The sequence below is a fragment of the Micrasema longulum genome, unplaced genomic scaffold (genome assembly GCF_059751315.1).
Source record: "Micrasema longulum isolate JH-2025_06_02 unplaced genomic scaffold, ASM5975131v1 h1tg000440l, whole genome shotgun sequence".
Taxonomy (NCBI): Eukaryota; Metazoa; Arthropoda; class Insecta; order Trichoptera; family Brachycentridae; genus Micrasema; species Micrasema longulum.
The window spans coordinates 194,415-222,349 of record NW_028277639.1 but is presented as its reverse complement, the minus strand read 5'-3'; the positions used below and the strand labels follow the sequence as shown (position 1 = coordinate 222,349).

At 32.1% G+C, this 27,935-nt stretch overlaps 1 protein-coding gene across 1 annotated transcript in view; it reads right to left on the bottom strand.

Annotated features, from left to right (window-relative positions):
• LOC148281534 (RYamide receptor-like) overlaps nucleotides 1-27,935 on the bottom strand; it is a 188,694-nt gene that overhangs the window by 96,955 nt on the left and 63,804 nt on the right. The window contains exon 2 of the mRNA XM_088226575.1: nucleotides 10,577-10,775. Coding sequence (XP_088082701.1) covers nucleotides 10,577-10,775 — 199 coding nt within the window. The remainder of the gene's footprint in view (nucleotides 1-10,576; nucleotides 10,776-27,935) is intronic.

The following is a 27,935-nucleotide window of genomic DNA, read 5'->3' as shown; positions in this document are numbered from 1 at the left end:
TCTAATTTGTATGATGTTATGCAAAAATGCGTTAATGCTGCGTGAAGAAAATGCGTTACGTCTTTTAAAACTCACGAAAAATGAGTATATCTGAGCAAGAGTACACTCAACAAAATCAAGAAAAGCAAGTCATTTATGTCTTTAAATAACATATTCTAGTTAGAGATATGTTTATAAATAATGTACGGAAAAATAGTCATGTATTGATTTCTCTAATTTGGATAATGTTATCCAAAAATGCTTTAAAACTGCGTGAAGTCATTTAAAACGCACGAAACATGAAGAAATTATACGATTTTACCATTTTAAATCGATTAAAAGAAACAGATAAACGTTTTTTTTTTTTAAACCATATTTTTTAAATGTATTTCGTTTAAAAAATATACATAAAGGTTTAAGACAACTAAAATATAATTACTTTTCGACAGTCAGATTACATATTTTAAAGTTTGGGCCAAACTTTCGTACGTCGATTCTCAAATAAAAACTAAGGTTAAAAATTAGAACGGCAGGGGTGAAATCTATTTTTTTGTTTTTAAAAAGAAATACAACCATTTTAAATGACAAAAAGATAAAGATCAAATCAAGCCTCACCAGTCTCAAACTGAAATAATTTATTGTATACGTCAGGTTCATTTTTTAAAATATGATTATTTATGCTTGGCTTTTAAATTTGATATAAAACAAGTACTTAATAGAACAAAAAAGGGATGCTGAAATTTTTATATTTATAAAAATATAACATAAAAATTTAACAAAAAGTGAGAAAACACGTGTTTACATAACACCTTAATATAAAAACAATAACGCAAAAATGCTTTAAACAACGTTTCTTCAAAACAAAATTTGTGTAAATCCATTTTTTTAGTGTAAATTATCAATAGTATATATTTAATTGTGATGAAAAATGTTGAGTAAAAAAAGGGATGAAATTGAAATAAAAGCTTCGTGATCGTGACCAAACGTTAAATATAACTTAGAATTTATTTCCGAAGTGAATCTTTTCATTACAAAACGTCAATTGCGTTTGTAATAAACAAAACTTGTCGGCAATTTGGGGAAAGAAAGCGTCTTTTGCGGGATTAACACATTTTTGTAAAATAGTAATCACGTTAGCCACATATTGATCTTTATTTGGCATACGTATTGACGTTAAGCATCTTAAAGCAGTGTTACATTGTTTTTAGTTTAGTTGCATGGTCTAATATTTTCAACAACTACAATTTTTTATGCCTACGAATTCAGGAGAATGCAGAAAGCTGGATACGAGCTCACCCAGATTCTTATGGGTCATGGTGGGTTCATGAGCTACCTGCATCGCTTCAAGCTCTCCGAAATCGACAGCTGCCTATGCGACGATGAAACTCTTTAAGATGTCCATTGCCTATTGATGCATTGCCCCTTTTTCAGCTTTCAAAGACAACAACTGGAGGCGCGATGCAGAAGCCTGGGTGAAGATTTTTGTGGCATTCCACCGGTGATAGGTAACAAATAACTCACACGAAACGTAGTATCATACATGATCAATATAGTGCAGGCAATTGGTAAAATAAACCAAAGTAGGGAACAAAATGCCGAACACTCTTCTCGTGGAACGGAAGGCGTATTGACTACTGTCAACAGGCCTTCTCTTGAAGAGTTTTGAGTGGTTTCCTCTCCACATGAGCAAATGCTGAAAAGTATCTGATTGGTCCACATTAGAATATCCTTTCTGATACCAACAGTTAACTAAAATAAAGTAATATAATAGAAGAAAAATCCTATTTTTGACATAAAACTAGTATATTATAAGAAAGGTAAAAAATAATGCAACTCCCATATAAAAAATATTAAAAAAATAAAAAAAATAAAAAAAATAAAAAAACGGATTTTCAAAGTAAGAATATCACTTTTGGATGATTTTGGACGTTATTCTGACACTAGTTCTTTTTTTCGATTTTGTAGCTTAACATATTTTTTTTTATTTTATTTTTCTTATTTATTTTTCTTTTTTAAATTCTAAACATTTTTTTCAATTCCCGCCAAACTGCAAAAGCAGTTTTTTTGCAGGGATTTCTCTTTTTAAACATTTTTGTAACACAATATAATAATGTTTACTTAAAATATTTTTTTTTAAATCTTAAAAATAACAATAAAATAAAAGTTTTAAAAAAATTAAATACAAATAAATCAAGTCTTTTTTGATAACGAAATATATGAAAAATAATAAACAAACACTTTTTTTGACCCTGTTTTAAATTGTTTGGTTTCCTCATTTTTTTATATTTTATTTATTTTTTTTACAGACTAAACTTAGAATTTAAGAAAAAGATTTTTAAAACCAATTTTACTTTGTTTTTATTCATATCACTATTCTTTATTTCGTCCGGGAGTCTCTTTACTATGCGAGGGAGTATATACGCCCTGGTCCTCTCTCCATACGCATTTATGGCTCTTCTGTCTATGAAATTTCCTCTCGCTTATTATATCATATCATTATATCATTACCTAATACCATCCGTTTATCAGTTGCGTATTCAACTATTTAATGTCATAATTAATTTTCAAACGTTGACTTATTTGTATATTTGTACAAATGCGCAAGATACGAGACTAGAAGGAATGTGTATTTGACTACACATTTTTATCAATTATTTCGCGGAATGATCGATAATTTTGAGATTATGAGGAGCATTGGATTATGTGTTCCCTATACCTAAAACAGCGACAGCATAGATTGTTTCATATTCCAATATACAAGACCAACCTGCCGTTGGAAGGGCTACCACTATGCTGAACACCATTGCTCTAGATTTTGATCTGTCTCCATCTGAAGAGGTTTGCCGGAGCAGGATTCTCCTACTATTTCGACAAGAGTCTCTTTTTATATTTTTTGTCTTTTTAAAATATGGACGAATTAAATTTTAGTTTGTAATTATTATTTCAAATATATTATTTGAATTTAGTTGAATTTAATTGAATTGAAATAAGTTAATTTTTTTACAATTGATATTATACTGGTCAATGCACGGATCGATTCTATGAAACTTTGATGCAGTGCCTTTGATACTTTGATAAACTCACCAAACCGCTTTCTCAGACTACTCGATATTGCTGTAAAATAAGGTTGTGTATTCTCAAAAACCAAACTTAAGTTTCTCAATACTTTTTGTGGCGTCTTCATAGAACAAAGATACAGAAACTCAGTAGCCTTAGACTTTACAACAACTACAATCAAATTATAAAGTTTAATCAGTTATTCAAATAGTTTTAGTTTAACTTGGTACATACCCAAATTAGTTCTCACTATTTTTTAAATTCAACCGTATTTAACTAATTATTCGTAAACACGCGCTGAACACAAAAATAAACAGATTTTTAGTTTTTTATTTATTTTATTTAGTTCTATGATGATCAACCCAGTTAAAAAACGAGGAGGGAAAAATGACATCACAAGTAAGAAATAAGGACAATATTTGAATCATCTTAATCTTTCAAAAATCATAGTGGTGCATAGGGCCGTGCATTGACAAATCAATTCTAAGGATCTATGGATCATATGTTTGTTTGTTACATGGCAGGTAAGGTAATCAGTCTTACACTTCAGGGGCTAGGTCAATATTGGCAAATAAGAACAATATTCAAACATTTACTGTGGACAGAAAAGCCTTCGTAAATATAATTAACGAAGGAATATAGATAAGTAAATTTAAGCTCGTCGATGAAATAAAAAAAAATATTTAAATGAAAAACCCACTAAACCGCTATTTTAGAGACTCGTCAGCGGGTAGGAAATACGGGATATGGAAACAAAGTTGTGAAAAATACACCACAAACTCCAGGAATAAAAATTAATTATTTTAGGTTCACCGACGCTATGAAAAAACATTTTTAAGGAAACAACTCGCTAAGCCTCTATTTTAGGGGCTTGTCAGCAGGCGGGAATGATAAGATAGGGAGGAAATTATGAAAAATACCCTACAAAACCCTGAAAAATTGTGAAAAAATATTTATCCTTTTTCTAGACTTATTAAACTCACGGTGAAGGAAATACATATGTAACACAAACAGCAACTAACAAACCATCACGCCGTTTCCCCGTAAGGGTAGGCAGAGAGAATAAAACGCCACATCCCACTGTCTTTGAATACAGACCTCGCTTTCTCTACATTCATTCATCTTCTCACTCGCGCACGCCGACTATTGCTACACTTGACACGTCCATCTTCAAGTATTTGAAAGATTCCATCAACATTCGCTTCGTTGACCTTTCTAGCCGTTCTTTCGCTGTTTATTCGCTCTACATGTCCGAACCAACTCAGCACCCGTTTCTTGATTCTGTCGATAATGCCTGTCTCAGCCTTGCATAGTTCATGAATCTCGATGTTTGTGCACCAATAGGTGTATATACAATATGATAATGCATCGTTTTACCACACATTCGCCTGAGAGATCGCATTTCTTATCTTATAAAATAGATAACTCTCACTTCTGTTCAATGTACTTCATAGTCCTAACGCTCCTATATACCTGCGTGAAAAATTTCAACGCTTATCAGTTCATGGTTTACCTCTTCGTTCTCATTCTCAAGGCACTCTCTTAATACAGATACACAAATCTTCTTTCTTCTCTAACTCATATAGTGTCCATGCGGCTCGACTGTGGAATCATCTTCCATCCACCATCAAAAATGTTACTACATTATCTCTGTTTAAATCACGTCTGAAGAAACATCTCCTTTCTCTTCCTTAATCTCTCCTCCTTTATTTTTTCCTCTTTCCTCTTTTTTCCTTTTTCCCATTGAGTAATAGTTTTAATTTAAGGTAATTTATAAACAAATACGTTTATTTCTATTTTTATATATTTTTAACTTTTTAATCTTTTTTTTTTCTATTGAATATGTTCTGTAACTTGAATTATAAAAATAAAACTTTTATTTTATTGGTTGGTCGGAAGAAATTGCCGTTTGGCAATAAGCCCGCCAATGTACAAATAACATTATGTACAAAAAGTCAAATAAATAAATAACTTTAAGGTTAGGGTGGTAGAATGCGCTTTTGTCACCTCGATGATTGTCTCTAAATACTGGAAACTGTAAAATTCTTTTGTCTAAAAACAGTTTTTATTTATTTATTTATTTACAGAAACATATAGTCAACAATGATTAAATGCTATAATAAAGACACGGTTTTAAGACAGACCAGGAAAGTTTCTAAATAAAAATCATAAATATTAAATTATGGTACAGCAAAAGGGTGTGTTTGTGTGTATTTGTGTGGGAGTAAGTGTTCAGTTATGTGTAAGCGTGAGCATCATCAAAAACAAGTGGAAGCGTATCGCAGCCAGATTGAATGAGTCTTCATTTATTTTTAAACCAATTAAGGGGCATGTTAAATATATCAATAGATGAAAAAAAATCTTTATGGTTTAAGCAAGAACTTTAGAGGAAAAAGTTTTGTGCACAGTTAGTGTTACATACTAGCAAATGGAATCAATATTTATTTCTTGTCACGCAAAATCAGGGACATTAAAATTAATTTTTGAGATAAGTGAAAAGACTCATTTTTATTCTATCATAATTTATATAAATGGCATAATTCAGATATAGTGCTTCTATAGTTAAGTTCAGAGACCTGTTCAGAGAGTTGATACCGTACGCGATCTGGGTGTTGTTCTTGATAGCAAACTTACATTTGAGAATCACTTCGATGACATACTGACCCGTGCACATAGAAACCTTGGTTTTGTACTTCGTTCATGTCAGGTATTTAAAGATATCGCGTGTATTAAAATGGTCTACTTTGCTCGTGTTCGCAGTTTGCTCGAGTATGCCTCTTCTGTTTGGTCTCCAAAATATGTCACGTCAAGAAAAGTTTGAGAAAATTCAATGCACATTTCTTAGACATCTTAACTGGAGATGCAGGTATACCGATCTCAATTATATGTCTTCCTGCAAAAAACACCGCTTGCTTACTTTAGAAGATCGCCATCTACTGTTGGACATAGGGGTGCTTCATGACATACTCAGTGGACGCCTTGATAGTCCGGCTCTTTTGTCGGAGTTATCATTAAATGTCCCCGGCTACCGCACCCGTCACACGTCGAGCTCTCTATTTCATGTGCCAACAGTTCGTACTAACTATGCCCAGAACTCTCCACTTATACGTTTTGCTAGTGAATATAATTTGAACTTTCCTCTTATTGATCCATTTGATTGTAAAAAAATAACATTTAATATGCGCGTCTTAAAACATACTTTTTTGTCTTATATTTAGTTTCAATAATAAAGTCTTATTTTATCTTATTTTATTTTATTAAATTTTATCTCTAATTCTTAATATTTTATATTTATATTTTCGACACTTGACACCCTCATTCCAATATAACACCCACTCACCCACCCTCTCACTCACTTACACTCATACAAACACACTAGTATGTATTGTACGTGTATTTAATGTATTTCTGTGGATATCTGTCATTGGTTTTATTCTCTGTATATGTTATTTGTTATATTTTTGTTACATGTATTACTGTTGATATCCCCAATAAATAAAAAAAAAAAAAAAAAAAAATAAAAGTATATTGCCTGTAAGTGCAAAGCGTTTTATTGTTTTTATAATCTGGGTATATCAAAAGTTTTCATTAAAAGAAAACAATTCTTTCAATGTATGTTATGTTTAATATCTTAAATGTCCAATAACTTAAATTTCCCTTTGATATTTAGCGAGGTAAATGAAAAATTTTAAAAGAATATTCTTTAAAATATCAACGATTTTTTTTTCTTTTTCTTTAAAACTTGACACATAAATATTTTACCTTTGAGTTCATTTACCTTTACCTTTACCTTTATTCTTAATTACTTTTATACAATAAGTTGACAATCGGCTTTGGAGTTTTGCTGTCCTTCTTAGAATTATTGTGATAAATATAATTAAAATCCATTATTACGCAAAAAATCCTCTTTCAGAAGTTAACTAACAATATTTAGATTGTTTTATTTTCATTGGGAAAGACAAAGATGTTTTACAAATTGTTTAACGCTTTTCCTCAAATATAACGATAGACTAACTAACTAACTAACTAACCATCACGCCATTTCCCCAGAGGGGTAGGCAGAGAGGATAGAACGCCACACCACTCTGTCCTGGCACACTTCCTTTGCTTCCTTCACATTCATACATCTTCTCATGCACGCACGTCGATTATTCCGACTTTTCACATGACCACTTTCAAGAATTTGTTGTACTTGATCATGCCATGTCTTTCTCGGCCTTCCTCGACTTCTACAACCAGACACATTCGCATCATAAATCTTTTTAGCCGTTCTTTCATCATTCATTCGCTCCACATGACCGAACCATCGCAAAAGACCTTTCTTAATTTTGTCGATAATGCTTAACTCAGCCTTGCATTCTGCTCTAATTTCGACATTAGGGCACCTATCATACATTGTTTTTCCGCACATTCGCCTGAGGGATCGCATTTCAACAGCATTCAGTCTACTTTCGTCCCTTTTTTTCCAACTCCAAGCTTCGCTTCCATACATTAGGGTTGGTACCAGAACTCCATTATGAACTGCTAATTTAGCCTCTTGCGATAAACACTTATTTGCTACGACAGACTTTAAGGCACCATTAACTCTGTTACCGGCACTAACCCTCCTTTCAATATCCTTGTCCATATTTCCATCTCTAGTAAACATACTACCCAGATATACAAATTCTTCGACCTGTTTCAAACTATCTCCATTTACTACAATCTTACATTCAGTCATAGTTACATTTCTTTCAAAGACCATGACGTTCGACTTTTGCACATTCATTAGCAAATCACTCTCCTTGCACACTTCGTAAACCTTTGTAACCAAGGATTGCAGTTCCTCTTCGCTGTCAGCTAGGAGGACTGCGTCATCGGCGTACAGAAGGCAACTGACAGTAAGATTACTCATTTTCGCTCCCACATCCATACTTTTCAATTCTCTCATACATTTATCCATGTATATGTTGAATAACCACGGTGACATTACACATCCCTGTTTGACTCCTTTAGGGATGTCAAACCAGGAAGTTAATGACCCATTTACCCTTACACACGCTACACTATCTTTGTACAAGGAAGCAATAGCGCGGACAAGGTTGTCACTCACTCCATACTCCGATAGAACCATCCATAATTTTTTCCTATCAACTCGATCAAATGCTTTTTGCAAATCAACAAAAGCGCAAAAAAGCTTCTGGTTTTTCGCCAAAAACTTTTCTGTCATATTGCGTAATGCAAATATTTGATCCATACATCCTCTACCATTCATAAATCCACTCTGTACATCCCAAACTTTCTCCTTGGTCACGTTTCTTACTCTTTCTATCAGTATTCTTCCATACATTTTGCCGACAGCGCTCAGAAGACTGATAGCTCTGTAATTCCCACACTCCGATAGAACATTTTTTATTTTGTTTTATTCATACAAATTCAATTGTTCATTATTTAAAGTTCATACAGTGGACACTATTTATAAAATAAATTCCATTTTACAAATTTATAAAGAAGAAAAAATAAAAGGATTTGAGATGAAAAGGTCACTCAGATACAAAAACAATATTAAAATCCCTAAATTCCACACAAGTCATGGTCAAAATAGCTTTGTCTTTAAAGGTGTCAAAAATTACAATAATCTCCTCAATGAACTAAAAACTATTAAAACTAATATATCCATAAATAAATTTAACGCACATCAAAAAAAAATTTTAAACACGTGTAAAAACTGCATTAAATTTTAATTAGTGTGAATGTTTTATTATTTTCTGTTTTTCTTTATTTATCCCATGTTTTTTTTCTCATGTACTCGAATATTTAAAATTATATAAACTCTAATAAATAAATAATTACAACAGTGTAAGTCACTCTCCAAGCACAAGAGTTAGTCTCTTTAATTGAAGAGTTACACTTATAACATTTACTAGATGTATAAAAGTAGATTTATGCAGAATTAAAAAACCAAGCACCATTCATAAAATTTATTACTGAAAAAAAAAATATACATGGATATAAAAAAAAAAATAACGTATCCCTAACTCAATCAGGCCAAAACTCCTGTGTTGTGTTGGGATACAACGTAATGGAAAGTGAAAGCATGCATATTTTTAAACAATAGCGAAAATAAAAATTAAATCATGAACATCCGGACAACGCGCCTAACAGTATAAACAATCTATGCATTACCTCGCAGTAGTTTTCTTTTCCCTTAGACGAATTCCAAACTTGTTCATTTCTCCTTAAAATGACTTTCGTTTTGGAGAACTTAATATATTTATCTAGGACATAAAACACTCACGGGGTCACAAAAAAGGCATTCCTCTGGGCAAAAGTCGTACGTGTTTTTGGTATTGAATAATTCAAATTACAAGAAAACCACGCACGAGCATTCTGCTGGGATCTCCTCTTGTAATCTCATGACCAGAAATGTGTCAATGCCTCTTTTAAAAAAATCTCTAATGTCCCGTAAAAATTGAAACAATGTCTCAAATGGGAAAGTTAGGACATCGAAGTATCATTTTGTACATTTATTCGAGGCTTCGTGATAGACGCCCCGCAACCTCCCCAGCCTACTATAGCAAAAAAAGCAATGGTAGAAGGTTGGGAATGATAAAATAAAGAGTAACGATGAAAGAGTGGTTGTTAATTATATTTTTACACTTTTTGAAACGTTAGTCTGAGTCTTTTGTTTAGTTTTATATGGTAGTTTATTGTATAATTTCAGTCCCTGATTTATTAGTCTTGATTATCCTTGCCTTGTTTTGGGATATTTGGTATTGTTCTGATATTCTGGTGCCCTGTGCATGTTAATTACAATTTATTTCAAGTTTTAGTTCTTTGCCTACAATAAAATTAGTTGCTAACTAATGAATAAATTTTAAAGGTTCCATTTGAACAAGTTGATTTATATTTATTTGTTTAGTTTTTATTCCCTTTATGCCCTTTTCCAAATGCTCTTGCGACCTTAGAAAAAGTTTTCATCTCAAGTGTTTACATACAAAATAAGTTTTCTACGGGTGCTAGAGCGTTCGGAATAGCAGTGATGTACGAGTGTTTTTGACTAAATATGTAAAAATCCTGAAAAGGAATTCAAGAGATAAGTCTACCTTGTAGTGTAGTGCTTGACTCTTTCGTTTATCATGATTATGACTCCGGGTTTGATTCCTGGTAGGATATGTGATATACAAGTTTTAAATATAGTTCTACACTGAAATATTAGGTGGTCTCTGGAATGGCACATGAAGCGTAAGACAGATCACACATCAACTTACCTTCCTCGCAATAAAGCTGTTTCAAATACGTTGTGATCGGAGTACCAATACAGCGTTCTATGCTCCACTGGGGTCGAATAGAGAAATGACGAGGATTTTTTATATCATTATCAATTTGTTATTGTTGTTTTTATGTATGAGTGTTTCAAAAATTTTACTAAAGATTATTTTTTCACAACTGTTTTAATATTCGCAGTATTTTTATTTTGAATAATCAAACGTTTCTTCATAAAACGCGCATAAAACACTTTTGATTGGGAAATTGCATTTAAAAAAATTGAGATTCTTACCTTTCGTTTCGATTTTGCCATCCTTTTATCCCTGGAGTTTTCTGCTTCTCCTGGTGGTCTTTCACCCCATACTGCTATCGCTATGCGTGTGTAGGTGAATACCAATACACCTAATGGCACCACAAACTGGAGCGCCATGAGAGCCATGGAGTAGTAGTACTGCTGCTCTGGGAGAGGCCACTCCTCGCGACAGATACTCCTGAGGAGAAAAGGTTACCCTTATTAGCTCATTATGTTGTATACAAGTGTATATGTGTAGGTGGACATCAGCCCCCACACCACAAACTGGAGCACGGGGTGCCGCGGAGCCGACTGACGAGTTTTAAGAGGTCACTGCTAGGCTGAGATAAGGATAGGCAGATGCAAAAGATCTAATTGTGTTTCCACCATTGTTTTGTTTTTATCTGTTACAATGATTTAAACTGCAGTTCATCAAAGTTTCGTTGTGCGCGCGTTTTACGAAAATAACGATTCAGTGATCGCTATGCAAAGGACTTCGGCATTTTGCGCGCCGTTTCCATAACATCTGCTATCATGATCAAATTTTGGATTCGACAATTGGAAGATACTGGAAATACCCTAAAAAAGGGTGGACGCGAAGCAACCAGAACGGTTAGAACTCGCAAAAATGTGCAGTTGGTTAGAACAGCAATTGAGCGGTCACCAAAACGCTCAGCTTGGAAGCACGCCGTTCTTTTAGGAATGTCAAACCGCTCATTGAGGAGAGTTTTTTGTGCAGATTAGTCGTTTCATATTTCTGTTAATTGTCGAAGAACTGAGTGTCATTGATTACGCAAACCACTTATATCGCTGTCATGAAATGCTTCAGCGACGAGGCCCGTTTTCATTTCTCGGGAACTGTAAATGAACAAAATTTTCATTTTCATAATTTTCAAAAATGTAAAAAATCATGCGAAAACTTTAGAGATTTCATTCAATGCATTGTTGCTAACGACTACTATCTTGTTGACATAATTTTCAAAATACAGCATGGTAAAAATTTTGTCTTTTCACTAATTTGAAGGAAATAAATCGCGTTTCTCTAAGTTGTACCGTTTTTTATCTATAGCCCCTCAAAACTCGTTAGTTGGCTGTATATACATAAAGGTAAACAGCAGAACTGTAAACACCACTTTACTGCAATCAGATTACTGAGAGCTGTTTCGGGCAGTTTTTCTCGTTCAACGAGTAATTTTTCCGTGAATGTGGCTCCTCCAAGGAGACTTATGTCCTCAGGTGCGGTGTATGTGCGGAATGCGGTGGGCAAGCAAACTGTCTACTTATAACTGTAATAAAAATAAATAATGTAATTATTCAACAAATCACACTGTTTCAGAAAACTTTTTCACGGGTGCCACACTTCGGGGTTATCAGACATATCTATCAGGGTTGGTTAACACACATAAATATACTAAAGAAAGGGTTATATGTATGATTATTTTACCAACTAAGAAAGTAGTAAGCATAGTCATTATTAATGTTTGGAAATATTCAGCTTGCCTTTTTCATGGCCAAAAAATTGAATTCTGAAATTCACCCACGTTAAATATTCATCACGATATCCCGTATCCGGTTTTACCTTACCATCCGGTGCTGCCCTTTATTACCTTATATGCATCGATAAGAGAAAAAGCTTAACTTTGTATATACAATATATACATGTACCATAATACCTATTTATAGACGTTTACATATATGTCATTATTCTATGTCCGCTCCCTAGTTGGAGCATATGGCGTCCACAGAAAGCCTTTATGCATCTCTATCGGCTGCTAGCTCATGTGCGTCCTCTCAAGTCAGATTCTCGTCCCAAAGTTCTCAAGCCAAAGGCTGCCGATGAACAGTCAGTAGTGGACGTCCGGGACTCCGAGAACCTGATGCCTTGTAAAGTAGGCAAGCTTGGTCAAAGCTCTCAGGAGGTATCCGTAGTATATGGCGACCTATTATGAGACACCTATTCTTAAAAGTCAATATTTTAATGTTTTGAGCCCTAGCAAAGTACCACGATTCGCAACCGTAGAGGAAAATAGGTGTTATGCAGAGGTTGTATTGGCGGCATATATTTGCACCTAAGTGTAAACACTGATGACCTAACACGTAAATTTGAGAAAATCAAGATTTATTTATGTTATTTTTAAAGTTACCCACTGTTCAATTAAAACAAATTAATTGTACTAGAATTTTTCAAACACATCAACACTGGAAAAGAAAAAAATACCAAGCGATATGTCGTGGAAATTTTTTTTAAATTTATTTCAAATAAAACAATTTAATCCACAAAGGAGTTTAATAAAATAGCACTGCTCGTTTCAGGTACTCTGAATTACCCATCATCAGGTATTAATATAAACAAAACTTCAGTTTAATAATTTTAAAATTTCAATTTAGAATACCTGAAACTAGAAGAGTTATTATATAAAACTCGTAGGTGGTAAAAAATTACAAAATGTTTTATTTTAAAATCAATTTGACATGTAGCAACTTTACGAAAGAGCCAATTGAAGATTATTTTTCATTAGTTGATAACGAATCTCGTATTTTAAATTTGTATTTTAACTGTGTGGAAATCATTTCTTAATAATACGTGTGTATAAGATGTTTTTATTAATTTAAAAAAAAACAAAAACTTTGATTGACTCTTCTGTAAAGTTGGTACATGCCACTTGTCAACTTTTTTTTCCAGCGTCGCGTCGGTATAATGATGTATGAGTACTTTTGGTTTTCAAATATATCCGACCAAATAAATATATTACGACGGTTAATAAGATTAAAATCATGTTTGATTATTGAAATGGAGAAATATTAGTATATAGGTAAGCTAATTTGATGATAAATTAAGGAAAAATCCACGTCCATTAATGGATAAATTAATATTTAATTCGTTTTTAAAAAAAAACTATTTTGTCTGTACAATTTTTGCTATTGGTAACAAAATTTATATTTATTCAGGCGGATAAAGAATACAGTTATGCGTAGAAATTAAGTGGAGATGTGTCCACTTTGTTGTGTGGTAGTTGACTTGTTTGCCGTATTCTTGAATTACTGAGTTCGATTCCTTATAGAATGGATGTTAAATATAGATTTTATAAAGCTTCTCGGTCTGCAATATTTAATTATTACTGGACTGGTAACTGAAGCGTAAAACTGATCACATTTTAAGAATATTTTATTTATACAGGAGTTACTTATTTTCTGCCTTGCCTATTATGTACAAAGCTTACATAAAATGCAAAAGGTATGTTCCTTCTAATTACTCTGACTATAGTGTGAGGATCTGGTGGGATAATCGGCTGTGGCCTTCTTAAGGAACTTCTCCGCATTTGCTTTAAGAATAAGAAAACACAGAAAACTCATTCAGGAGAAGCCGGACTATTGACAGACATCAGCAGACCTTCCGCTCCACTTTGAGAGCGTTCGGCATTTTGGGTCCTATTTTTAATTATTTCAGCAATTACCTTTACTATTTTTACCGTGTATGATATTACCTCATGCCATAAGTCTTAATGACTTATTAATGTTACGATATCTTCTAGATCTTCATCCAGACTTATGCATCGCGTCTCTAGCTGTATTTGCTCTGAGATGAAAATGGGACAATGCATCAACAAATGAGGGACATCTTGGAGTGTCTCGTCATCACATAGACAACTATTGATTTTTGAGAGCTTAAAAGGGTGAAGATAGCCTGATCACATTACATTCATGTACAAAATGGTTTAACTACGCTGCATTTAATTTATCAATACAGTGTCCTATGCATCGCTGGGTTCGAAAGGGGGAATTATAATAATCAATCTTAGAACATCCATTTTTTTTAATACTAGATGTTTACGTTCACATTACAAGAAAGGTGCTTTTTTTAATGAATCGGGTTGTGGTTTAGTGGCTAGTGTCGTGGACTCACGAAGCATAGGTCGAAGGTTTGCACCCCGCTCTACTACAACCTGGTTTCCATTTTCTTATCGTGAGTTTTGTACAACTCGTTGAAAATGGTCCCTTAAAATTTTAATATTTGGGTAAATCATAAAAACGCAAATATTTATTTTTTACAAAAAAACCATGTAAATTAATTAAGGAATGTAGGTCAATAATTTCATGTAATTAAATTAGGATTTATTTATAGCAATTTGTTTTGGTGATCAAACAAAATAAATGTTGAATGCTTTGCCTGAATTTCCTATTTCACTGTTTATTCCCCAGTGAATTCTTCCTGTTTTGGTATGCATGAAATTCCTGAAAGCGACCCTAAGAGCGCCTACGCCATACCGCAGCCCCCGCCCCAATTTGATTCAAATCGGATATATTTTAACAAACAGTATTGAACATATGAAAATTGTGTTTAAAAAGGTTGTTTTAAAATACGTTTATTAAAAAAATGATGTATTTTAAATGCTTTATGAATGAAAAGACGTTCCTGAAGATGAGACTGATAAGTATCCCAGCTTGTTCACTACATACCGCACACCGTATATGAGGTCATAAGACTCCTTGGCGGCGCTCAAATACACGGAAAAGTTGCTCGTTGCTGAACGAGAAAAGGCGGCCTCCGTGGTGTAGCGGTCAAGACGCTTGACTCACGCACGGAAGGTTCCGGGTTCGATTCCCGGTGAGAACACAAAAAAAAAGTGATTTTTCTCAAGCCTGGGTGTTCTGTGATATGTAATTCGCCACTGTAATTGGGCCTCCTGGCCTGTTGTGGTGCGAAAAAAAAAAAAAAAGCCGCCCGAAGGATTTTTCTATAATCTTGTAGCCTTAGCATATTTGTGCTGAAAGAAGGTAGTCCAGATTTACATAATATGTACTTCATTGAATTGAAAAAAGGGGGACTCAATTCTTCTTGGACTGGGATTAAATTGATTGGACATGATCAATTCTCCGCAATGATTACAAAATTTTTTAAAAGCCTTGAAATTTTTTTTGAAAGCCACTTGATCTGTTTATCCGACAGGACCTATAACAGGGCCGCGGATAGAAGCGAGAAACTCCACTCGGAAATCATAGAGAGGAGGTGATAAATATACCAAATAAATGTACAAGTATTACTTTCTTATTTCATTTACATTTTTTAGATCTTAATTTTAATATGTACTTTTAATTTTCTTATTATTATTTTTTTTTTTTCTGTAGATATGAATTGAAATTCTCGATTTACTTTACTTTGTTTCATTTATTTTTTATCTTGTTTTGATTACATTTATGAGCACACACTATTTATATATGTGTCTATTATTTATTTTTTCTTATATTTAAAATATATTAAAGTAAATTACTATTCTTTAGTTTTAATTGTATTATTTTACTCTATTTTGAATGTAAAGTGGCCACTTAAACCAGCCAAAGACAGGTCATAAGCCCTGTAAATGCCTTGACTTCCATATTCCCTTATTTAAGGTATTCTCCATCTCTGTTGTTTTTTTGTTAATTTTAAGTTTATTATTTTGTTAAAATACAAATGGGTGTTCTCTGGTGGTTTTGTGATTTGAGACTAAAGAAAAGTTATTAAACAACAATGATAAAAATTGCCGGCAAATTTAACTCAGTGGAAAACTAGTTAAATGACTTAAAGTTAAAGCGTTCAAACAGAAGTTGTGGATAAATATTCCGACTGGAATGGTACTCAATTTAACCTTTCTCTAACAAGTTTAGTGGCTCGAACAAAAAAGGAAGCTTCCACGGCAAAAGTAATTCCCGTCATTAACGGAATAATGACAGAAATGTGGGAAAAGAAAGGCTTCTAAAGAAATTTCCTCTTTGGCGACATTGGTTTCCTCGAAGCTTTGACCAGATAAGAAATCATTAAGGTTCTTTCCATTCTAAAATTTCAGAGCTTTTCAGGGGCGGTAGATTGAGAATAAAAGTTTTTATTCATTCACAAATCACTAACAATTAACTTAAATAAAGCTGACTTTTCATATCAGAATTTTATAATCTATCACTTTTTACTTTTAATATTTAACAATGAAAAAACTATTCTAGGTACCTATTTAATAAAAATTAAATATTCAAATTTTTTTTATGTGTTTGGGAGTATTTTTACACTGTTTTTATTAATTAACATTCAATACGCAAAGTCTATATAAAATATGAAAGGTTCATACAGTAGACACTATTAATAAAATAAATTCTATTACACAAATTTATAAAAAAAGAAAAAATAAAACAATTTGAGATGAATAAGTCACTTAGATACCAACATAATATTAAAATTCCTAAATTCCACACAAATCGTTGTCAAAATAGCTTTGTCTTCAAAGGTGTAAAAAATTATAATAATCTTCTCAATGAACTAAAAACTATTAAAAATAATCCATCAAAAAATAAATTTTATGTAGTTTCAGGTCGTAGATTAAAATATGAAAGGTGGTGTGGATCACTGTATTCTTTATCTGACCGGACACAAACACGATATTGTATATCACACAATACAATATTTGCGAGTCAACACCTGATCTATTCTCTGACCTATTTACTGATCCAAATAATACAGCTTTAAGTCTCTACAATCCCTGTAAATACGGCCCTCCTTTCGCAAAAGGGTCCATAAGATTGACCGGAAATGTGAAGAACATACATTTGTTTGGTATTCTTCCACGAGAAACGTACAAAACGCATGTCAGAAACACATATAGGGAGGTGGCGTTTACTAATTGATCTTTCGTATTAGGATTTAGCTATATTTGATCTGGAATTCTTATAATAAAATTATTAAATCTTGAAGTGTTACACAGGCGGCGGTTGATTGAGCTTTTATTTATTTTATTAATGAATTTTATTTAATTTGTATTTTTTATATTTTTTTAAAATAAAATACCCAAATTGAGTACTCTTACTTTCTGGATATGCCTCGTATAAAACCGTAATAGCCCCTAAATGCAATATAATATTACGGTTATATTACTATTGTAATGGATTAGCGAACGGAGTTCAGTGGTTTTATTTTATTTTTATCGAAATTAGCGGCATTTTCTGCTTTTTACATATTGGCTTTTCTTCTTCTTTACGTGTCATGTTGGGTCTCCCGACGTTAATGACCACCTGGGAGAAAGAGAAAACTTCCCTATCCTTAGCAGTGCGAAACAGCTCCTCCACGGTTCTAATCCTGGTCCATGCTCGGATGTTTCGAAGCCAGGAAGGCAGTTTTCCTCCAACCCCTCTACGTGCCTCGATCTTCCTGTTCATGACAAGCAGAAGTATGGCATATTTATCATCTCTCAACACATGGCCAAAATATAAAATCTTACGGAGCTTAACGGTGGTGAATAGTAATCTTTTTGTATTAGCTCTACGTAATACTTTATTGTACTTCACAGTACACAGAGAATATAAAACAACAAAATATAGTATACTGCAAACCAAATGATTTGGACATGTAGAGCAAATGGACAGCAAAATAACGGCCAAAAAAGGATTTGCTGTGTGAATATTGATGGATGCAGAAAATGAAGATGACCTAGAAAGACATGGTTCTACCAAATCTATCAAATACTTGAAGATGAATATGTCAAAAGTCGAAATAATCGGAGAGCGAGCATAAAAAGATTTATCCAGTAGAGGAAGCGATGTCTGTAGGCAAAGGCAACGTTATATGGCCATCGATCATCTCTACCTACCCCTATGCGGAAACGGCGTGATGGTTTGCTTCGTTTGAGTACCGTTTTCTTTAAATCGATCGATGAAAGGCATATTGTTACTCACTTATCCCCCAGTGCCAGCATGCTGGTGATCTCACAAATTAAGATGAACGTATTACGACAAAGATGGAGAACATTTTAGAAAAGGGAATATAGGAGTGTAGGTATTTAAAGGGCGTATTTCATGTCATTGGCTGGTTTAAGTGGCCACTTTACACATTATGTAACATTTATAATTCTCCCTACGTTTGAAAATCTGTATTTTTATAATTCTTCCATCTGTTGATTTTTGTCTAGTTAAAGACCTGAAACCTCTAAATGCCTAGACTTTGATATATCCATCACTGTTGTAATATGTTAATCTAAATAAAAAGAAAATTTCACGATTATTTTTTTTCCAATTTTAAATTTAAAAAGGGTTTATGAAATACTGTCGCGTAAGAATTTTTTTTTTTGCATTTCTAAGGAACACAATACATATTCTTAAATGTATCATTTTAAATTCCCTCAAAAACGATCCATTGCATTGGCCACGCCCCTAACTCGTCACGATTCGGTTAAATTTTGAACATTGCTTGTGACCATTTAAATTGATACAGAACATCGTCACTAATCTTGACGTCAAATGTCGCGTTTTGGTAGAAATGTATTTAACAATTTGATTATGTATGAAACCATTTCTTTACAAAATCCAATTGATACTGAAAATACAATTTATTTTTCTACATCCATTTCACATATTTTTTTGGTATTCGTAGTATGTGATATTTCCCTATTCCCTGGGGAGTTAAATCCAGTCTTTATATACAAACGTTTTGACAAACTCAAATTATTGTTTACAAATTTTAATTTTATCCATTGAGGGCTTTTTGCACCAAATTAATTCAAAAAAAGTTAACAATATTTAAATGTTTTAAAATGGATAAAATGAGCTATTCAAAAAATATTAATTTAAAAACGAAAACGCAACAATAATTTAACGTTAAAATCTTTAAATTAACTTTTTTATGGTGCAGTTTTCTCCAACCGATTTTAGTTAATATTTTTTAACGGGAGTTTTAATAGGCGAAAAAACACTAAAAGGTGAATTCGTCGGAAAATCTCAAAAAATCATTGTATATTCGTCGCAGACATAAACGGCGCCATTTCGACGTTGGCGCCGCGCCGTCGCTACCCTTCCCCGGCTTGTGTGTAATATTGTGTCATCTATAACAATACAGATTACATAATATTTCATTACACCTTCATTATAAATACAATTATGGCGACAATTCTCCGAAAGGATACACAGGGGGTGAACTACTAGTTTTTTGTCGAAATCCAGTATTTGTTTAATAATTATTCATACTGCTCGTGAGAATATTACACCACAAAAATTAATGCTCTTAATCTCTGTTATATTCCTTTTAAAACAATTGGCGAAGCGTGAGCTGGTTCATGAAAGCGGATATATTAAATTTTGTTAATGTCACAGCGCAAATGAATAATAAGAAATTGGAATGAATGGACTGACCTTTTCGTAGTTTTTTTCTTATTCCTCTGGAAACTGCGACAAAACTCCACACCGTTAAAATTTTTGTTTTCTTTTACACGTATTTTTTTTTTGTATCATTAATCTATCTATCTTTCTGCTTATTTTGCAATTCGTTTTATACTGAAAATGAGGTTGATATTGGAATGAGCTACCTCTTCATTTTAAAAATGCTCGTATTTAGCCACCTTCAAGAAATGCCAAAACCTTTATGTATTATATCCTTAACACCCCGACCTTTCTTCTTTTAATTAATTTTCTTTACCAAGTTCCACTTTCTCCCTCCTTCCAAACTCATTACCTAATTCCACACCTCTCATCCTTGAATATGTACAACAAAATGTACTTAATACAGTGTTATTTGTTAATTTATTAGGTTTTTTCATGTATGTATATTTTGATATACATATTTTATTTTTTAGTACATATTCATGAACAACTCTTCTTTTGACCATTCTTTTTTTTCGGTTAGCTGGAAGATACTGATTTTAGCGATTAGTCCGCCAAAATACTTATTTTTTGTACTTTTAGATTTAAATAAATAAATTAAAAGCCATAGAAAATAGATACACATGCGAAACGTGCAAAGTATTCAATAATATAATAGTAAAAGTAAAAAATAATACTTTTTAAGTATTAATATCGTGTAAAAATGTTCACTTAATAAAAAATTAATGGAAGGTTACCATCTAGGTACAAGTAGCAAAAAAAATAGTTTGTATTTATTTGTTTATTTGCTCAATAAACAATGAAAAATAATCAAATACAGAAATATTCAATAAAAAAGACACTACATATTTTTTACCAATTACTCGTAGGTAAATGCTTAAAAAATTAAATTATTGTAAAAATTAACTCATTAATCTAAAAACGTATCTTGTAAACACTTCTTAAACCTAAACAATCCACTTTCAAAAATGTTAATTTCTGGGCTATCAATACTCTTATACTCTTGAAGTGATCTCACGAAAATGGCGCTATAGAAGTTATCCAGTATAAATAAAATACAATCTGCGCTATCTTGGATACATTTTTAATAATATTTACCATAACAAACCCAATTCAATTAATTTAGTTACAAAATTTTGTCCCGATCTGCAATCTTTCATGTCATCAGCTGCTTGACTTTAAGATTCTTTAATTAATCCATCTTGAACGTTTTTAGGTTTCTTAAGTTATAGCAATTAATTATCATTCCATTTCCGCACCAAATGGTACATAGGGTACTGCATTGGTACACCAATCGTGACGTATCTTGATCATTTTTGTTACATTAAGGTAAGATGAGCAGTCTAGGGACTATGAAATATTCTAGTGTAAAAACACATTTTCAAATAAATATTTCATGTCAACCATGTCGGGAATCGAACCCGAGACCTCTTGCATAGTAGACTAAAGTGTTGACAACTATACTACAGAGCAGACTATTGCCATTAGAAACACTATTTTTTTTATTACTCAAACAGCAAGCGTTTTCCAATTTACCGTTAACAATATTTTATGCAATAGGTAATTTAACTTTCGTCCAGTTTCCAACGTTCTGAAGTGAAAGTGTTGAAATATGGAAATCAGTACGAAAAATATTTTTTTCCCATTCAATTGAACGACATATGTTTTTTATAACATTTATCGGAAATGGGTACAAATGTGAACCTTAAATCCTAACTTGTTTTCAATCATTTGAACATTCTCAAAAAACTGTCGAACTGAGTGTATTTTGGCAGTCCCATTTTCTTACTTAAACATATATGTTTTTTTATCACAAAATTACACAATCAACGATCGAGTTGCTCAGAAACTCGCAAACACTATACAAATAATAATAATTATATACTCAAACATCAAGCAACGAATGCTTATTTTGGGTCGGCCAGCGGAAGGTAAATGCTTTCAGTATTAAAAACACATTAAAAAGAACTTATAAGGAACTAACGAAAAGCCGAAACTGAAAATAATAATGTGTTATTCGTTGAACCAACTTAAAGAAAAACGAAAAGAAATTTGTCATATTTTTGAAAAGGTTCATTTTTCCTAATGATGGTGTTCGTTCACAAGAAAGATTTGGAATAATTTGGACGGTTTTTTTTCACAAAAAAAAGCATTTTCAAACAAAAAAATGTTAAAGCCATTTCCCTTTGTCTTTTCATTTAAACCCTGCCTTCTTTACTTTCATACATTTTCTCATGCACTGACGCCAACTATTACAACTTTTGACACGTGTATATTCAAGAATTTGTTATATTTGGTCAAACCATACATTTCTCGATGTTCCTCGTTTTTTGCATCCATCAACTTGTTTAAAATTAACGTTTTTAAAGAAGTCAATAATAAACCTGCATATTTTAGACATTTCTATTTCAGTTAGTACATTTTTTGAATTTATGTAATTAGAATAAAATTGCATCGAAAACTGTTTAGCCTGGTTGTTTATTTAACATTGCAAAATGCAAAATTGAAATAAACTCAATGCGCTAAATGTTTCTCTGTTTTTTATTTATCTTTTGCAGGTTTGTTTTCATGATTCTTAAATATTTTTTTAAAAAACCTATAAATATATTTAGTCGTTCGATTGAATTTTGTCATATTTTATACTGTTAACATGAAGGTGCTGGATATGAGACAACCGTACCTAAAAGAAACACTTACATACTTCTGGTCGAACAATACGGAGAGGTCTCAGCAAAATGTCCGTACGAGGTTTTCCCAGAGCATGAATTTTGTCATACCCAAAACCCGTACGACTTTTTCTCAGAAACATCTCTCATTTATCGCACCGAGAGTGTTCAATATTTTGGAAGAGCGGGCTTTTAAGGACAAAAACTATTTTCAAGAAAGGAGTTAAGGACTGGATTTTACTTAGTGGGAGGGATTTGAGTAGGAAACTCTTTGATGATTTTCAGAATGTTTGAGTTTACTGTTTACCATATTGATGTGCCATATATGTATTTTTTATAAAATTATTTTTTATTCCTCTTATACTTTATTTGTGGTGATTTACTCATGTGTCTGTGTCAACTAATAATTGCTCGCCCCATCTCAACACAGGACTCTTAGTCCCATAGAGTTGGGACTTAGGTCTCAAATAATGTACAATAAACTTATGTGTGTAAATAAATAAATATTTTTTTACTGTAAGATACGTGTAATCCCGTATAGTACAAATAATTGCCATCGTATTTTTGCACAAAATGTTTTTGTTTATAGAATGATCAAAAAATTTTTTATATTGTGTTTTTTATTGTAAGATACGCATAATATCATTTTTTTACTGCCTTTTTTTGTATAAAACGTTTGTCTTAATAAAATAGCGTTACATCAATTAATTTTACTTTTTTATTGTAATATACGTATAATACCATTTGTTACTGTATTTTTGTGTTGGTTTTAACAAAACGGCCGTAAGTATATTAATTTATATTATTTTTTTTACTAAAAATAAAAAATAAACTTTCTTTGGCTATTCTTTTGAGTTGCTACACATTGCTTAGTAACTTTTTCTTTTCCACCGTTGATATATTTATAAATAAACAAGAATAAAGTAATTTTTTACCTATGAATATGAACAACATATGTACCAATTGTACAAAGTAATACATTTATTAGTATGTATATATTTTTCGAAAAAACCTCTTGCTTTACTACTTATATGTGCAGTTATTTAAAATAAAAATAATTTTACTCTGGACCAATTGAATTATATTGTTTTTTATCGAAGTGTGATGTGTAATGTGAAAAAAATTGTAATCTGAGAAGACATCATTCACGTACAGTGCTCTCGAATGTTTAATAACCCTTCATTAATGTTATTTTATAAAAAACACTTATATTTATATTTATTATTAATTTAAAAATAAAAATACTGGGTACAATTCCACTTATTTAGTAGAGCAATAAGTGATTTTACCCTCCAATGAACATTTTTAGACTGGTAAATATTATACAGTGAAAAAATCATTGATAAAGTCCACACTGTAGTTAAAAGTAGTTATCACGCGCCATTGATCTTGAACTTTGCAACAATGGTGATTGGACTCATAAAGGTAATAAACCAAAATCAGTGATCAAACATCCCATTTCCAAGGCAAACAAAATCAATTTTTTTAGAGTACCTTCGCCTTATATGACACGTAAAGCTATTAAATACGGGGGTCCAAAAATATTGATATAAAACTAAATATCATCTTACGTATAATTTAGTTTAAACATTCGACTTGTTTTTTAACAAGTCGAAAGAGATACAATACATTATATTTCAATTAAACAAGTGTCAGAAAAGTTATTTAAAACAGACAGACAGGTATTCAGGCTGAGTTAGGGAGGATTCCATTTTTAAAAAAACATGTATTATGGAATATCTGAAAAGTGGTGGCCAGATCGGGGGCACATGGCTACACAGACTTTTCAATATTTGCGTAGAGAAAGGGCATAAGCCTTTGGATTAAATAATGGCAGTTGTCGTGCCTTTATATAAGGGAAAGGGATAAGACGATCAGTCTTCTAAGTTCTGTCGGTAAACTGTAGGGGAAAATCATAATTGAGAGAGTAAAAAAGGTGATAAAATAAAAAATGTGGGACGTGCAAGGAGCCTTTATGAGTTGACGTGGATGCACGGATCAAATTTTTGCTAACGGATAAGTTTTTGGCACAATATCAGAAACTTTTCTGCGTATTTGTGATTTGCTAAAAGCATATGATGAAGTAGATATAATTAAATTATGGGGCGTGTTGGAAAAGTATGGAGTAAACTATAAACTTATACGAGCAGTACTCTAATAGCCTTTAACCCATCCTCAGAAATTTTATTTGAAAAAACTCTCTCAATCATTTTAGAATGTTTCAAATCATAAATGTTTTTTTCTTTAAATGAATTTTTCAAAAACATAATAGGTATTAAAATTTAAAGTTTTTTCGAACGTAAATATAAAATTGTAATGTCATAGATGAAATAAATGTCAAAAGGGTTACCTTAATGTCAAATTTAATCGTCCATGACCGTATTCTAATGAAAAGTTAAATTTTATCTCTAAAGTAAAATTAATTTAAAGTAAAAATAGGATGCGTTTACATTTTTTTTTACAAACATGTTCAATTACAGGTTACCGAAGAAGATACTTCGATTTTTCATACAAATGTGCACATTTTTGTACGTAAATATCGATGTTACTTTATACCGTCTCGATATAAAACGATGAAGACAGGGTTTGTAATCGGGACCTAGGAAAAAAGGGATAAAGTAATGAAGGATAATGAGGAATATTTACAGTTAGAAATATACTTAAACATAACAATAATATTATCAAACCGTCCCAAACCATGATTACTTTTTGTATTTATTTCAAGTACAAACCAATTTCACCGAGTTTAATAATTTTAATTAGACTTTTAAAATAGGAATTATGGAATTTGGACCTTTTCGATGGAATTAAAAAGTGTGTTTGCTTCGTTAGGAATATGAAAACGAAAACGAAACATTATGATTAATGTTGAAATTCTTTGACGTGAATGGGTTTATTAAGTCCTAATATTGATGGGGGGTTAGGCTCACCCTAAGGTTAACCATTATTTTTACCCAATTGTGGTCAAACGTATTTATTATTTATATTTTATAAGGTAGTTCAACAAAGTTACGTACTATAAAAAAACACTATGTGAAGATATGTATACATGTATGTCCAATTCTAAATACATAATATATATTCAATTACAGAACTACCCGGAATAGATAGAATTACTAATGTAAGTGAATATTGGTAAACAACCACTTACCGATTTATTATGTGTACCGGTTTCGAGATGTACCCGTCTCTTCGTCAGGATACTCACTACACCAGCATGCGAATACTAAAATACACTTTCAGCTTTACTATAACCCTAGTAAACATACGAGTAGTATTTACTTAAAAATACATAAATTAAATGCAGAGTTAAGAGGATACAAAAACCACCATGTCCGAACATGCCCTTAAATGAAGTTGATAATATTTAGTAGTTTGTTGGAGAATGGGTAGGGAGGGAGTTTGGGAATGGGAGGGGCTTAGATATATTAATTACAAAGCTAAAGCTTTAAATATAAATAATATTACAGATAATAAGTAATTACATTTGTTTGCTTTATTTAATATTTATTTACTGTTCAAAATGTTCACATGTACTAATAGACTTATGCTAACTTAAATTATTTCCTAAGAGATTATACGCAAAAGTTTGGAAAATCTCATGAAATGTGTTGATTTAGGTAGTATATTTAATATTGCCGACCCATGCGGGCCAAAGGTGCACGGTATGTTGCATTAGATGAAGATAAAAGCAGTTCGAATATATATCGATGTCCGAGTATTCTCATTCCCCTATTTATTTATTTTTTATTGAGTAGGTTGAAATTTACTTAATAGTTTCATATTTTGTAAATAATTTATACATCGAAAACAATACGGCTTTTTTTCGTGGCAAATATTTTTTTTAATGCCATTTAAATTAAATAAATTTGTTAATTAATCAAAAGAAATTAATTATTTATGAAATGGTTATGATAATGAAGTTAGTGAATTCACGAAATTATTTTATATGAAATTTATGGCGTGGCTGAAATGTGTTTGTTAAAAGACGTTAGCAGGCGCTACTCGGGCGACTCCATGACGTCACGAAAATAAATCGGGTTGTGGTCCTGTAGCTAGTGTTGCGGACTCACCGATCAGAGGTCCGGGATCGAACCCCACTCTACCCTTACTGGATTTAAATTTTCTTATACTTATTTACAACTCTTTGGGGATGGCTACCGAAATTGAAATATTTGGGTAAATGTGTTTTCCATTGAACAGTGTAAGTAGCCGTTCAATCAAAATTGATATTTTAAAATATTCATTTTTACTTTTTTGTTGGCTGTTTTTCTTTTTTTTCTTTGTTATTTTTATTTCATATTTATTTGCTCTTCTGTTTTCTAGATTATGTTTGTAACTCTTTAAAATATCCTCTATTCTTTTTAAGTATTCAATATTATTTTTTGGACTGTTATATTTAATATTGTTATTGCATAATACGATATTATTTCTTCCAATCAACCATATTTTTTCCCTTTTAAATTATTATGGCGACACGGGTTTTTTTCATTACACTCTTGTTTTTCTATGATTAAAACTCTATAGAAACCAAAGACAAAAAAACACATTCCTGTCATGTACTAACGTGCTCATTTTTAAGTTATCCTAAAGGTGGATCCACTCTGCAATATCTCACTGTTCCTAGACTAGACCTGAAGCGTAAGACTGAACCCCTTCCCTACCATGTAACAAAAATGAATCAGATACGCTGCAAAGAGGGTCAATACAGTGCCCCATCCACCAATAGGCGCGGATGGCAAAATAATGACGTGGTGAATAATCAATCGAAGAATTTACGAAATGTATTTATCAAAATAATTTCACAAAAAAATCAATGTTTACCTCAGCGTGTCAACCAGAATTCAAAGGAAAATACATACACGAAACATTCCATATTCTGAGTATTTTTATATAAAATATTTCCATAAATGTCCCTGCGTATTAAATAAATTGGCGGTAAATGAAGTCAACTGTATCTTGCGGGAAATTTACTGCCGAATCAACTAGGGAAAGATTTATCAAACGCTTGGCAACACTAAAATTATTTCCAATGAAATTCAAAACGTATTTATCACTAGAATACGAAAATTATTCATTGAATACCAAAAGGTAAATCTATGATGAATACGTCTTTCAAATCATTTGCTGATTTAATTAACTATTTATATCAATTGTAAATATTTCAATTTTGAAGCCATTTTCAACTAGACTATTTTCTAGTAGAGTTCGGTTTGAACCTTGGACCCCTGATCCGTGAGTCCTTTAAGTATTTTCTTATCATACGTGCATAGAATTAAGAACAGTCCAGAAACCGCAAACGCGCATCAAACAGAAAGCGACTAAACTACTCTTAAACGGGTGGTTTTACGTTTTGACCTATTAGTTTATTTGAAGACGTCGCTCAGTACGTAACTTCCGATTTGAATTCAACTATGCCGTGTTGTGTCGTTTTAAAGTAGAGAAATACTGCTGGGATCTTAAAGAAACAGAATGGGATCACATTTTATGGGTAAGTAGCAAAATTAAATTATTTTTCCATCTGTCAGATTGTCAAAGAAAACAAAATGGACATTTTGTTAGTGTTGCAAGGTTAGTCAATT